Here is a 14,019-nt window from a genome sequence, read left to right as displayed (position 1 = left end):
TAAGACAATCACTTACAACCTAATCCAAGCCAAATATTTACTTTTACCTAAATTACCTATTTTTAAAATTATCATCGAGGGTCACTGCCTCAGTTTTCAACTTGGCCTGCCTGGTTTATGAGTATTGCAGGAATAAGGCCAGGCCTAAAAGAATCAGGTTTTCATACAAGCCAAAAAAATCACTGAACTCTTCTTATATATATGACAATTTAGCAGCAACAAAAACATAGTAGTTGAACTAAGACATTTTAGAATGAACAGACATAATTACAATAACTTAAACTCTTAAACCATGTATTGAAATTATGACTTGAAACACAAAATCAGAGATTCTTGTGGGAAGGCTTCAGAAGTTCAGTCACAGTTGCCAGAAGCTGAGGACGGAGGACCTGTGACTGATGCATAACCTTAGAAAGGACTCTTACTAGCATTATCTGCCTCTTTTGGTTTTTTAATTAATTAATTTTTGGCTGCGTTGGGTCTCCATTGCTGCGCACAGGCTTTCTCTAGTTGCAGCAAGTGGGGGCTACTCTTCTTTGTGGTGTGCGGGCTTCCCATTGCAGTGGCTTCTCTTGTTGCGGAGCACAGGCTCTAAGTGCACGGGCTTCAGTAGTTGTGGCACGCAGGCTCAGTAGTTGTGGCTCACGGGCTCTAGAGCTCAGGCTCAGTAGTTGTGGCGCACGGGCTTAGCTGCTCCGCATGTGGGATCTTCCTGGACCAGGGCTCAAACCCGTGTCCCCTGCATTGGCAGGTGGATTCTTAACCACTGCACCACCAGGGAAGTCCCTGTCTTCTTCTTTCTTAACTCAAAAGAAAATTGGTGGCTCTCCTTGACCTCCTTTATAGAAAATATTTTTTACTTGTTTATTTATTTTTGTTTGCGGTACACGGGCCTCTCACTGTTGTGGCCTCTCCCGACACGCAGGCTCAGCGGCCATGGCTCACAGGCCCAGCCGCTCCTCAGCATGTGGTATCCTCCCGGACCAGGGCATGAACCCGTGTCCCCTGCATCGGCAGGCGGACTCTCAACCACTGCGCCACCAGGGACCACCAGGGAAGCCCTACTTGTTTATTTTTAAACGTAGTCCATTGTCTGAGGCTGTAAGGAATGTGATGCTCTCAGAGGAAAACAACCAAGCGTTAGGAATCTACCAACTGACAGCCTCAAACCGCTCAACTTTCCTGGTCCTCTGCTTGGAACAGCATGGACTTTGCATTGTAAGCTCTTAAGAATGTCACTAACCCCTTGTGTTTGAGGCCCTTTCAGCATTACAGTCTTTCCACCTTGCTATTAGTGTGAGCAGGGAGAGGGGCTTTCAAAAAGAAAATGAGTGAGGATGTCAAAAGGCCATATTCTAGGGTGATATCTAGTAGAGCCATATTTCTAACCTGCTTTTGCAACTTAATGAAAATATTAAGTACTAGTTTCCCCAGTTTCTAAATCTTTTTAATTCCAGGGCCACACAGACTGGAAGCAATTACAGCTTGTTCACGGGGGTCTGTGGGAGTGCTGACAGTTTTAATTTACATATTAATGCTGAAAAACAATTTGAGAGGCAAAGAAGAGTGTTCTTTGGTCTTAGTAATGAAAAGACAAGAAAAAAAAGTGGACGGGAAAGTGATTGAAAAGCTCTAGGCAAAATGGTCTGGGTTTATTTTTTCTGTAATAATTTCAAACTATCCACCGGTCACTGTAATAAGATACTATTCCAATGGTGGATTTGCACAGTCTTTTATTTTGCCTAAGATGACCATTCTTTGGCTGAGTGTCTTCAATAAAAGGCCTATCGACCAAAGTTAACAACCCATCTGTCCCAACTCCAACTCGTTCCTGGGAACAACTCATTCTATTGCTTGACTTCTTCCTCTACCTAACTTAACACTCACAGGATAAAAACAAAGCAAAACGCTGAAAGAGAAATTGTTTTAAATTATTAGATTTCATTAAACAGCCAGGTTGGACACTTGATCATTGGAATTTATTTCTGCGGCAACCCCAGTTCTTTGAAAAATGCAGGAATTCTTTCCATTAAAATATTAGCTTGACCCAAGGATGTCAAAAAGCTGCCTTAGCATTAGTTATTGCAGTTTGAGACCTCCCAAGAGGTCTAAAAAACTAGAAGATTAAATATAGCAAAATATGAACATAACATGAACATAGTTTACAAGTCATTTAATAACTATAGTTGTATAGACTTTTCAAATTACTTTTCTAAATTACCAAATTTGTGAAAAATATATCATATGGCCCTTGAAAAAACTATTAAATGGTGGATTAACCCCAATGTAAAGCTTTCTACATTAAGAAAGAGAGGGGAATGCACGGTAATCCTACGTAGTAGTTAGCTCCTATGATCCCCACTGAACAGATGAGGAAAATGAGGCTCAAAAAATGTGGTCACCAAAAAAATATATATATATATTGTCACCTACCAAAGGTCACACGGCCATGACTGACAGTGTCTTGCTAGGCACTGCAAACCTGGTCACTTTGAAACGAAGGTTAATTTTAAATTAAGTACTAGTCATCACTTACAAAATGAATATATTAATGTGATTAATGACAAAATATTTCACTGAGGTTAGTCTTACAGAAAGTTTAAGGGAAACCAAAATTAAGGACTCCAGATTCATTTAGGCCTCTTTCAAATATAAAATATTCCTAATTTTCCTTGTCTTACTACTACTGGAAGGGAATCTTGCTATGAATTAAAACAAAACCCAAACAGCAATTCTGTTCCTAGGTATATACCCAAAAGAATTGAAAAGGGGTATTTAAACAAATACTTAGGCACAAACGTTCATAACGGCAGCACTATTCACAATAGCCAAAAAGTGGAAAAAACCCAAATGTTCATCAAGAGATAAATGGATAAACACAAAGTGGTATCCACTCAAGGGAATATTTTCAGCCATTAAAACGAACGAAGTACTGATACACACTACAATGTGGATTAAACTAAAAAATATTAGGCTAAGTGAAAGAAGCCAGACACAAGAGGTCACATACTATATGATTCCATTTATATGAAATATCCTGAATAGGTAAATCCATAGAGACAGAGAGTAGATTAGTGGTCGCTAGAGGACTGGAAGGAGGAGGGAATGACTGCTTAGTAAGTATGGGGTCTCCTTTGTGGGGGATGAAAATGTTTTGCAACTAGATAATGGTGGTCATTGCACAACACTGTGAATGTACTGAATGCCATTGAATTGCACGCTTTAAAATGATGAATTTTAAATGGTCATGTGAATTTCACTTTGGTTAAAAAAAACACACAGAATAATGAAATAATGGTGATTGACCATAAAGCCCTAGATGAATAACAGGTAATTTGCTTTTTCTTAGTTTGTCACAATTTAATGAGTTTGTGACCATCATAAACCAATATATAAAAAATTACCCATTAAAAGTTCCAAATAAGGCATTAATGTAGCTGAGGTCCCCTAATTTGTCCAGTTGGCAGAGCACCTAGTAGAGTTTACAGTACACAAGAAGCTTTAAAAATGTTTTTAATTTGTATAAAGTCTAAAGAAAAATACTGAGAAAAATGTGAAAGAATATAAAGTGGCCAGAGCCTAGGAAATAAGGTGACCTACATGCATATGGGAAAAATCTATATATCTGAGCATGCAGAGAGACGTAAACACTCAGGAGAGAAACCGGCTTCTTCTCATAACTTATTCTGTGTTTCTCCCAAAACTGAAGAGTAAATAGTAGTTTACAGTCACCACCCTCTGGGTTTCAGCAAAGAGGTCACACACAGGGAGGGCCTCGAGCTGCCACTTCCAATTGCTTCCCTGGTGAAACAACGCAGGAGGTTAAGTTACTTCAGGAGACTCTCAACAGGGCTCCCATTGTTCCAAGCTCAAAACTCAGAGATACAATGGGCACCATTCATACTGAGAGCTTACGGGCTGGGGAATGGTCACTCAGTGACAACTTTTTTGGGGACATTGAATTTTCATAAATACGGACTTATACCGATATGTGGGAATTATTTTTTAAAAGCAGCACAAAATAAAGAAATAAAACTCAATGGACACTAAACTGACCGGACACCCAAGTCTTATCCCCAGCTCTGTCTCTAATGTGACTTTAAGAAAGTCACTTGCTCTTTCTGAGCCTTACTTTCCTTGTTTGTAAAATGAAAATGATTCTAAGATCACTCAGAACTCTAAAGTTCTGTGAACACATATGAGGTCTGTTGATGTTGCTACATTATTTACTCCAACAAGTGGGGATAAATTATGAGCAGAAAAGAATCATCAGTTCACATCTTTTCATTTACTACCAGCATTTAAAAACAAGGAGGCTCAGTAAAGACAGGCAGAGACACTATTTTGTTTTCTCTTAAACAGACAAATCATAATGAATAAGGTCCAGTGAGCCCCTCCATCCCAACAAGTCCAGGATCACAGAAGTGGGTATCCCTACACAAAGCACAATGATGAAAGGCATAAACAAAAGCCTTAAGTATGTTTTTCTGTCACCTTTTCTTAGGTTATTAATACATTTCATGAATCTCTTGACTTCTTTGCCATGACTCAAAATCCCCGGAAGAAAAATGCCATTTACAACAAGAATGCGATCGATGTCCTAAGTTTTCACACCATGTCATTTTTTTGTTTTTTCAACCTCAAAACTTGCCAAAGCAAGAACTTTGTCGCCAGAGCCTAAGGAGAAAGACACATAATAAACAGAAATGTCATTTCAAATGCATTTATAGTTCCAGGTAAAGAGAGGAAAATCTATCACGTAGATGATAAAACAGAAAATGAAACGAGTTTTTATTATCAGCGCATTATCCCTGACCCTCCCCACCGCCACGACAATTTCCTTCCCTGCACAAACAACTCAGCCACATAGGGCAATTTACTGGTTACAAATACTTACTTTAATTAGGGTATGAAATAGAACATGTAACATTTTAGTTTACTTTTATATTTACATTTAGCTGAAATATTTTTAAAGCATTAGGCTATATTAATTTGATTATTTTTAATTAAATAGTATTGGAAAACAAACCCATTAAAAAGCGGTTTATAAAGAAAACAATTCTGGTTTCACCTCTAAACTCAAGAAAAGGCCATCATTTTATCTCACCCGTGCCATCTGTCAATCTAGAGCAGTAATTCATATCCAGCTTTCAGAAATACGAGGGTACTCACCAAGGTCTGTAGAGACTTTCTCAAACTGGCTGAGTATAGCACCTGCGTTTGCTGACAAGAAGGCCTCGTCATCTGCTGTCAGCTAAACAAACAGAACAAAACCCAAAGGACTGAGTTCAAATGTGAACAAAGTGGCTCTAGGAATCACTGTTAAGAATGTCTTAGGGGCTTCCCTGGTGGCGCAGTGGTTGAGAGTCTGCCTGCCGATGCAGGGGACACGGGTTCGTGCTCCGGTCTGGGAAGATCCCACAGGCCGCGGAGCGGCTGGACCCGTGAGCCATGGCCGCTGAGCCTGCGCGTCCGGAGCCTGTGCTCCGCAACGGGAGAGGCCACAACAGTGAGAGGCTCGCGTACCGAAAAAAAAAAAAAAAAAAAAAAAAAGAATGTCTTAGGACCACAAACTAAATCACAGATCAAGAAGTTCTATACAAAATACTTCACACTTTTTCTTTATACCTAATATATTAAATTAAATACAAGTACCTTCTCTCCAAGTTTCCTGAGAGCTGTTAGTATCTCCACTTTCTGCTGAGTATACAGGTCTCTTTCCAGCTTTCCTACCATGAGATCTCTATCCATCTGTAACAGATGAATGCAAAGCATATGGTATTTAAGTTAAAAGCATTCTTTGCATAAAATCAAGCTTTTCAGATGTACTTTTTAAAGAAAAGGTCCTCTACCAATTAATATTATAAAGAACTATAGAAACAACTCAAGGCAAACATGATAGAAATGTTATTACACAGTTCTAATAAATCTTGATACTAATCATAACCATTGTCTTAGTTATAAACTCTACTGAGGAATTAGTAGGTCAATAGCTTCTTTAAAGAGGAGCTATCCTCTAAGAACTCTATTTCATTAAACTGAAGTGTGGTCTAAAGGCCTGAATGAGACAACTGGTAACAGATCTCCTGGAACTTTGGTTAAATATCACCTCTACCACCAGAAACATTGATAGCATGTACTATGCTTTGGTACTATTCTATGTGCTTTACACATTTTACTCCATTTAAACCTCATAACAACCATAAGAGGTAGGGACTATCATTACTGCCTTTTTACAAATGGGGAAACAGGCACAAAAAAAGGTTGAAGAAGGACTTCCCTGGTGGTCCAGTAGTAAAGAATCTGCCTTCCAATGCAGGGGACACGGGTTCGATCCCTGGTCGGGGAACTAAGATCCCACATGCCGCATGGTGCGGCCGAAGAAAGAAAAAAGAAAAAAGAAGAAAAAAAAAAAAAAGAGGTTGAAGAAAATAACTTCCCCAACGTCACATACGTCCACAGTAGAACAGGGGTACAAATCCAAACAGTTTGATCCAAATCCATGCTCTTAACCACTATGCTATTACGTTACCAATGGCTGCAAATAACTTATTAATGTCTTAACTATATTCAAGTCTATAAACAGACTTCCTCAAGTGTCAGGTTTATAAAGATGTTTGAAATTCTTAGATGGGAAAGGCCGCACATGCATAAAGCATGGCTGCTAATGAATGCTAGATGGGATTTCAATTCAGAGCTCCAGAAATAAATAGTAAAACTTTAAATGTGGAGTTGTAGCAGAAGCAGTCAGTAGCAATTTAAACTGCCATATGCTGGTTAAACCTCTACATTTGTTATCAACAACAACTGCTCAAAGGACTAATTTTGTCAGAAACCAAGTTGTGGGTTGTGGCTCTAAAGTCAACTGACTAGTTTTTTGAAATAGACTATTTTTTAGAGCAGTTTTAGGTTCACAGTAAATTGAGCAAATGGTACAGAGATTCCTCATACACCCCTTGCCCTCACTCATGCATAGTAGCCCCATTATAAACATCCCCACCAGAGTGGTACATTTGTTCCAACTGATGAACCTACACTGACACATCGTAATCACCCAAAGTCCATACTTTACATTAGGGTTCACTCTTTTTGTTTTTTAAATGTAATTAATTTATTTTTTTAAATTATTTACTTATTTATTTGGCTCCGCCGGGTCTTCGTTGCGGCGTGCGGGCTCTTTTAGTTGCGGCACGCAGGATCTAGTTCCCTGACCAGGGATTGAACCCGGGCCCCCTGCACTGGGAGCACAGAGTATTAACCACTGGACCGCCAGGGAAGTCCCTAGGGTTCACTCTTGGTGTTGTACATTTTCAAATGACCAATTTTTAAACTTTAGAATAACATAATGAGCAAATTCTTGGGCTGAGAAAAGAAATACACACAGGGACTGGATCAATTTAAAGAAACTTTACCTCTGCTAACCTTGTCCGAAGCTGACCTGGTTGTTTCTTTGCAAACAATCTGATGACCTCTGGGGTTTTAAAGGCCTGGCTGATAGCTGCCTGGATAGCCTAGAAATACAAGAAGGTGAAAACTAACCAAAATAGTCCAACAAAGCAGATATTACAATATTTGATTGATAGGTCTTCAATTCTTAATAGGTCTTCTTTGTTCATCAAACAGTATTACAACTTTAGCATCCATTTGCTATTTCTATGCATGTCACTGGAGTCAAATATATAACTAGATGAAGATCTGGAAGCAAATGCTGTTTTATCCATAAGTAGACATTCCTCTAGAAGTTAAACCCCAAAAAGGGTACATTTTCTATCTTAAATATACTTACTGGAAAAAAACAACAACAAAAACCAAACTGTGTCACCAATGTAAGTAAATGATGCTTACCAGTTGCATTCCACTTAGTTCATCAACCAAAGTCATATTTCCAGACATAATTTTCTTTAGTGAATCATTAAATTCACTTAGTTGTTCCAGAGTTTCTTTTTTGGTTTCTTCATATTCATCTGTATCAAGTTCCTCTCTGAAGTACAGTGAACATAATATAGAAAAATACAGAGTTCCACAAGAAAAAAACAATCTTAGTATTTATACACTAAGACTTCAGATACATATATATATACAAAAAATATCCTGGGGGAAAAAGGCTGAAAGGAAATATCAAAATACTAATGATGGATGTGTTCAGACATTAGTGTGGGCGTTTTCCTGCAATTCTGACAATTAAACTTTCTTATTTTTTTTTAAACCAAAATGAGACATACTTAACAAACAAACCACATAATAACTTCCTTTTAAGCAGTCTCTGAATCAATGGTATAGCCTTGGGCAAGATACTTGACTAGCCAAGTCTCAGTTTTTTTTATCTATTGTATAAGCTGTAGATAATGATAGTACTTACTTTATAGGGTTGCTATGAGCATTAAATGAAATATGGAAAGTACTTGGCATATAATAGGTACTTAATAAATAGCTGTTATTATTACCATCATTATCATTAATGGTAGGTAAAATTTTATGCACCTTGAAATACAACAGCAATGCAGTACTTGCCATCTGAGTACTCCAAACAAGCCATTTATTAAACATTTACTACAAAACAGCTCCCATTTATCTAGTGCCTGCTTTGGGCCAAGCATTGTGTTGTTCCCTTCATCTGCAATAGTTACAATAGTCTTTCAAGGTTGTTAAAAAGGCAATGAGCAGTCTTATTTCTTTGAGCAGTTAAAGCTGAAGACACACCAGAAGTTCAAGCAGTACCTTCTCAGCTTGATACCAGGCAGGGCTACTTCAAATACTGAAGACAAGATGGGTGTTATTATTTCCATTTCATACTCAAGGAAATGGAAACTTAAGGTGGTTAAATATTTAGCCCAAGTTCACATTCACTTTGAAATTAATCTAAATACTTTCATATCCCAGCCTTTTAAACTCCAAAGCCAGTACTGAGTTTATTTCTCCAGCAGACAAAGCACTGTGAAGAACACTACAGGGGAAACCAAAATCACACATGGGCCTGCACACATGGAGCTTATAATCTAGCTGCAGGAGACAAAAGCCATTTTACAGCATAGCAGCACACAATTATACTATTACCTGCATTCCTCCAGGTCCTGTAATTGCTGCATTAGTCTATCCAACTGCTCTTCTAAGTTCTGCTTTAATTTGCTTGTCTCTGTCTTTCCTCTGGAAGCCATTTTACTAAGGAGAACAATAAAGCAATTTAAAGTAGGCTATACTCAAAAAAAAAAAAAAAAAAAAGTGGTGGGGACTTCCCTGGCAATACAGTAGTTAAGACTCTGCGCTTACCCTACAGGGGGCGCTGGTTCGATCCTTGGTCTAGGAACTAAGATCCCGCATGCTGCGTGGTACAGCCAAAAAAAAAAATTGGCTATACTCTTTCTGAGCTACAGGTGTGGGGAAGACAGTCATGCAAAAAAAAAAAATCTCAATTTATATATAAAAGTTGAAACGCATATAGTAGTAACACCCCACAAAAATGCCTGGGAGTCTTAATTGAATTCACAAATTAATTAGAAGTCTTAACTATTAGTCTATCTTACTTTAAACATATTTGATAGATGAAAATACAGATTTATAAAGAAACAGATCAGGCGTGACTCTGCTTTACAAGATTCATTTTAACATTCTTTTTCGTTCTTAATAAGTACACTCCAGGACTCAGAATACTCCTAGTATTATCTTATTGGTCTTTAGGTGCATAATGACTTGTGGGCATGAACAACTTTTTTTTTTTTTTTTTTGTGGTATGCGAGCCTCTCACTGTTGTGGCCTCTCCCGTTGCGGAGCACAGGCTCCGGACGCGCAGGCTCAGCAGCCATGGCTCATGGGCCCAGCCGCTCCGCGGCATGTGGGATCTTCCCGGACCGGGGCACGAACCCGTGTCCCCTGCATCGGCAGGCGGACTCTCAACCACTGCGCCACCAGGGAAGCCCAATGAACAACTTTTGATGTGAATTTCTTCTTTGGAAATGTGCCCATTTTTCTACTGGATTATCTTTCTCTTACTGATTTATACAACACGGATATAAAGTCCTTGCAATTATGTTGCAAATATTATCTCTTGTCTCCTGGCTTTAAATTTATGGCATTTTTTGTTATGGTAAATTATTATTTTTAATGGCCAAACCTATGTTCTCCTCTATGTTTTCTTAGTTTTGTGTCCCATGAAAGCAAGCCCTGACCATCTCAAGATTTTTTAAAATATACTATTTTGTTTTTGTTTTTGGCTGCACCGTGGGGCTTGTGGGATCTTAGTTCCCTGACCAGGGACTGAACCCGCGCCCATGGCAGTGAGAGCACCAAGTCCTAACCACTGGACTGCCAAGGAATTCCCAAAAATATACTATTTTTTTGTTAATGCTGTGAAGTAGGGATCTAACTTTTATTTTCTTTCAAATGGATAGCCAGCTGCCCCAACACTGTTTACTAGTATTTATTTATGCTACCTTTAATTGAGACTCAATAGAAACAGACTCAAGTCTGTTTCATTGATAATATTCTGGTCCTAAGACATTACTTTACTACTTTAATTATTATAGCTTTAGAGCTGGTGTATACTGATGACTGATAAGGAGTTGGCTCTATTATTGGTTTTTTTCCCCAAAATTCTTGACTATACTTGTACATTTTCCCTTCTAGATGAATTTAAGAATCATTTTGACAAATTCCAAAAAAAATTCAATTGAAATTTTTTTATTTTATTGATTTATTTATTTTGGGCTTCATTGGGTCTTCGTTGCTGCGCGCAGGCTTTCTCTAGTTGTGGCGAACAGGGGCTACTATTTGTTGCAATGCATGGGCTTCTCACTGCGGTGGCTTCTCTTGTTGTGGAGCATGGGCTCTAGGCACGCAGGCTTCAGTAGCTGTGGTGCACGGGCTTAGCTGCTCCAAGGCATGTGAGATCTTCCTGGACCAGGGCTCGAACCAGTGTCCCCTGCATTGGCAGGCGAATTCTTAACCACTGTACCACCAGGGAAGTCCCTCAGTTGAAATTTTGACAGGGGTTACATTAAAATTAATATGGAGAAAATCTGTATCCTTAAAATTTGAAACTTCCAATCAAGCAATATATCTCTCCACTTATCAAAGCTTTCTTTTATGATCTCTAGTTTAAAAAAAAGTATTATTTTATTCACAAAGGCTTTAAACACTGGATGTTCTTAGATATCTTGTATTTTTTGTTAATATCGGAAATAAGGTTTTTGTTATTACAATTTCTTTTTTTAAAAAATTTATTTATTTTTGGCTGTGTTGGGTCTTCATCGCTGCACACCGACTTTCTCTAGTTGTTGCGAGCAGGGGCTACTCTTTGTTGGGGTTCCCCAGCTTCTCATTGCGGTGGCTTCTCTTCATTGTGGAGCACGGGCTTCAGTAGTTGTGGCTCATGGGGTCTAGAGCACAGGCTCCGTAGTTGTGGCGCACAGGTTTAGTTGCTCCGCGGCATGTGGGATCTTCTGGACCAGGGATCGAACCCGTGTCCCCTGCACTGGCAGGCAGGTTCTTAACCACTGTGCCACCAGGGAACTCCCTGTCCACCATTTCTTACAGGTAAGACTCCAGCCTTCGAGACCTTCCCTGAGTTCCAAAGGATGGATTCTGAATAGCTGCTAATCAAGGGAGGAGTAGCCAAGAAACTACCTGAGGCAAGATTAAAGGGACAGAGAAGAAGCTCATCCTTCTCTCTCTTTTGTTTTTTTTTTTTAAATAAAAAACTGGCTAGGGCTTCCGTGGTGGCGCAGTGGTTGAGACTGCCTGCTGATGCAGGGGACGCAGGTTCATGCCGCGGTCCGGGAAGATCCCACATGCTGCGGAACGGCTGGGCCTGTGAGTCATGGCCACTGAGCCTGCGCGTCCGGAGCCTGTGCTCCGCAACGGGAGAGGCCACGACAGTGAGAGGCCCGCGTACAGCAAAAAAAAAAAAAAAAAAAAATTTTACTTATTTTTTTTTTGCTGCGTTGGGTCTTTGTTGCTGTGCACGGGCATACTCTAGCTGTGGCGAGCGGGGGCTACTCTTCACTGCAGTGCGTGGGCTTCTCATTGCGGTGGCTTCTCTTGTTGTGGAGCACGGGCTGTAGGCACTCGGGCTCAGTAGTTGTGGCGCGCAGGCTCTAGAGAGCAGGCTCAGTAGTTGTGGCGCACAGGCTTGGTTACTCCGCGCCATGTGGGATCTTCTGGTCCAGGGATCGAGCCTGTGTCCCCTGCATTGGCAGGCGGATTCTTAACCACTGCGCCACCAGGGAAGTCCTCATCCTTCTCTTTTGAGCCTGCATTTTCTTCTACTTATCAAGGCCAAGTCATCCATCCTTCAAGGTCAAGTTTCACCTTCTCCATAATGCCTTCCTTGGTTCCCTCCCAATCACTACATTGTGAGTTATTTGAGAGTAGGGATTTTACATTTTCTTTATACACCAGCGTCTAGCACAATGCTGGGCAGATAGAAGGTACTGAATAAATAAATGGTAAATGAATAATGATAATTGATCGCTTTTGCGATCAACTGCGATTTTGGAGACTAAGATCTATGTCTTAGTCTCCATTTAACACTATGTCTGCCTTGAATTATATGTGATTTCATCATAGCTTGTTGTTTATTTGTCTGTCTTCCTCTCCAGACTGTAAACTGAGAGCAGAAAATGGGTCTGATTCCTTTCTTAGCCTCTTCAGCACTTAATACAGACTACATATTTGATAACTGAATGAACTGTATAAAGGCACAACGTACTGTAAGGAGGTAAAGCTATTCTAAATGAATTTCAGAGAAGATGAAGATGCTTTAAAAACCTTACCCTCATGCTACATTATTTGAGATTTATCCCAGAAAGATTAACTCACGGGCACCACCTAGTATTCAATAAAGGTGGTGCACCTTTTACCGAAACTGCAAAATTACTCTTCAAAAACCGTAAGTTTTTTTTTTTTTTTTTTTGCAGTACACGGGCCTCTCACTGCTGTGGCCTCTCCCGTTGCGGAGCACAGGCTCCGGACGCGCAGACTCAGCGGCCATGGCTCATGGGCCCAGCCGCCCCGCTGCATGTGGGATCTTCCCGGACCGGGGCACGAACCCGTGTCCCCTGCATCGGCAGGGGGTCTCTTAACCACTGCGCCACCAGGGAAGCCCAAAAACTTAATTTTTGAGAATTAAGGTACTCATTCATGCTCACCTGTCTCTTAATCCTCTGAACTCTGCTCAGTGCGGACCGGTCTCAAATTGCATAAACCTCCAATTCTTGAAGTTCCAAGTGTCTTAAACTTGAGGAAAGCGAAACTGTTCATCAGGACTATAAGAGGCTCAAAGTTCAAACCACCTGGGGGTGGAGCTGGCTGGGAAAAGGGAAACCATTAAAAAGTGGTTTTATTTACTATACATAAACGTATACCTAAAGCAGTCCCAGTAACTGCCACTTGGGCAGCCTGCAACTGAAACACACCCTCTCTTTCTAGGACGACATCATAGGGGCGGGAGGGGGTGTGGAGGAGGAAGAGAAACCCGTTTTCTCTTTCGACTGTGCCTCTGGCAGTCTTTCTGAGGTTTTTTTCTAGTGAGACCGAGAGTGTTACTCAGGAAAACCCCGCACCCGGATCTGCCTTGAAGGAAGTTGTCATATCCAAAATCACGGAAAAGGAGCGCATACATTTTCCCGGCTGGAAGTGAGCAGCGTCTGGACCTCAACCATCCGGACGCGGTCAGGGAGCAGCCCCGATCACAGCCCCAAATCCCATCTCCCACCGGGGAACATGAAGCTCCCACATTTGGGTCGTGCGGCGGCCGGCTCGACTAGGCCCGACTGCCACCAGAGGTCGCCGGGAATCCGCTGCCTCCGAAACTCTTCCACTTTTCCCGACCAGAAACCGAACCACCTCCTCAGGCCCTCGGGGTCCCTTCTCCGCCTCCACCCACCACTCGGTCCCAGAGTTCGGAGCCAGGGGCCCCGCCTACCTGAGGGGCCCCGCTCGGCGGACGCGTAGAAGAGGAGCACTTCCGTCAGACGCACGCACTTCCGGCCTCCTGGAGCCAATGAGGGCGCGGCCGCGGGTGTT

General features: G+C 40.9%; 1 protein-coding gene across 1 annotated transcript; it reads right to left on the bottom strand.

Annotated features, from left to right (window-relative positions):
• Positions 1 to 3,345: 3,345 nt before the first annotated feature.
• LZIC (leucine zipper and CTNNBIP1 domain containing) lies at positions 3,346 to 13,947 on the bottom strand. Its single transcript, XM_029231234.1, has 8 exons — positions 13,919 to 13,947; positions 13,143 to 13,302; positions 9,055 to 9,159; positions 7,846 to 7,981; positions 7,413 to 7,511; positions 5,656 to 5,751; positions 5,173 to 5,254; positions 3,346 to 4,677 (listed from the first exon to the last, which is right to left on the bottom strand). The coding sequence occupies exons 3-8, from the start codon at positions 9,153 to 9,155 to the stop codon at positions 4,619 to 4,621; spliced, it is 573 nt and encodes a 190-aa protein (XP_029087067.1). The 5' UTR covers positions 9,156 to 9,159; positions 13,143 to 13,302; positions 13,919 to 13,947; the 3' UTR covers positions 3,346 to 4,618.
• Positions 13,948 to 14,019: the final 72 nt, after the last annotated feature.

The sequence above is a fragment of the Monodon monoceros genome, unplaced genomic scaffold, assembly GCF_005190385.1.
Source record: "Monodon monoceros isolate NGI ecotype Baffin Bay Population unplaced genomic scaffold, NGI_Narwhal_1 Super_Scaffold_18, whole genome shotgun sequence".
In the NCBI taxonomy this organism is placed as follows: Eukaryota; Metazoa; Chordata; class Mammalia; order Artiodactyla; family Monodontidae; genus Monodon; species Monodon monoceros.
The sequence above is the reverse complement of the archived record's forward strand: the minus strand, read 5'-3'. Positions and strand labels throughout refer to the sequence as shown.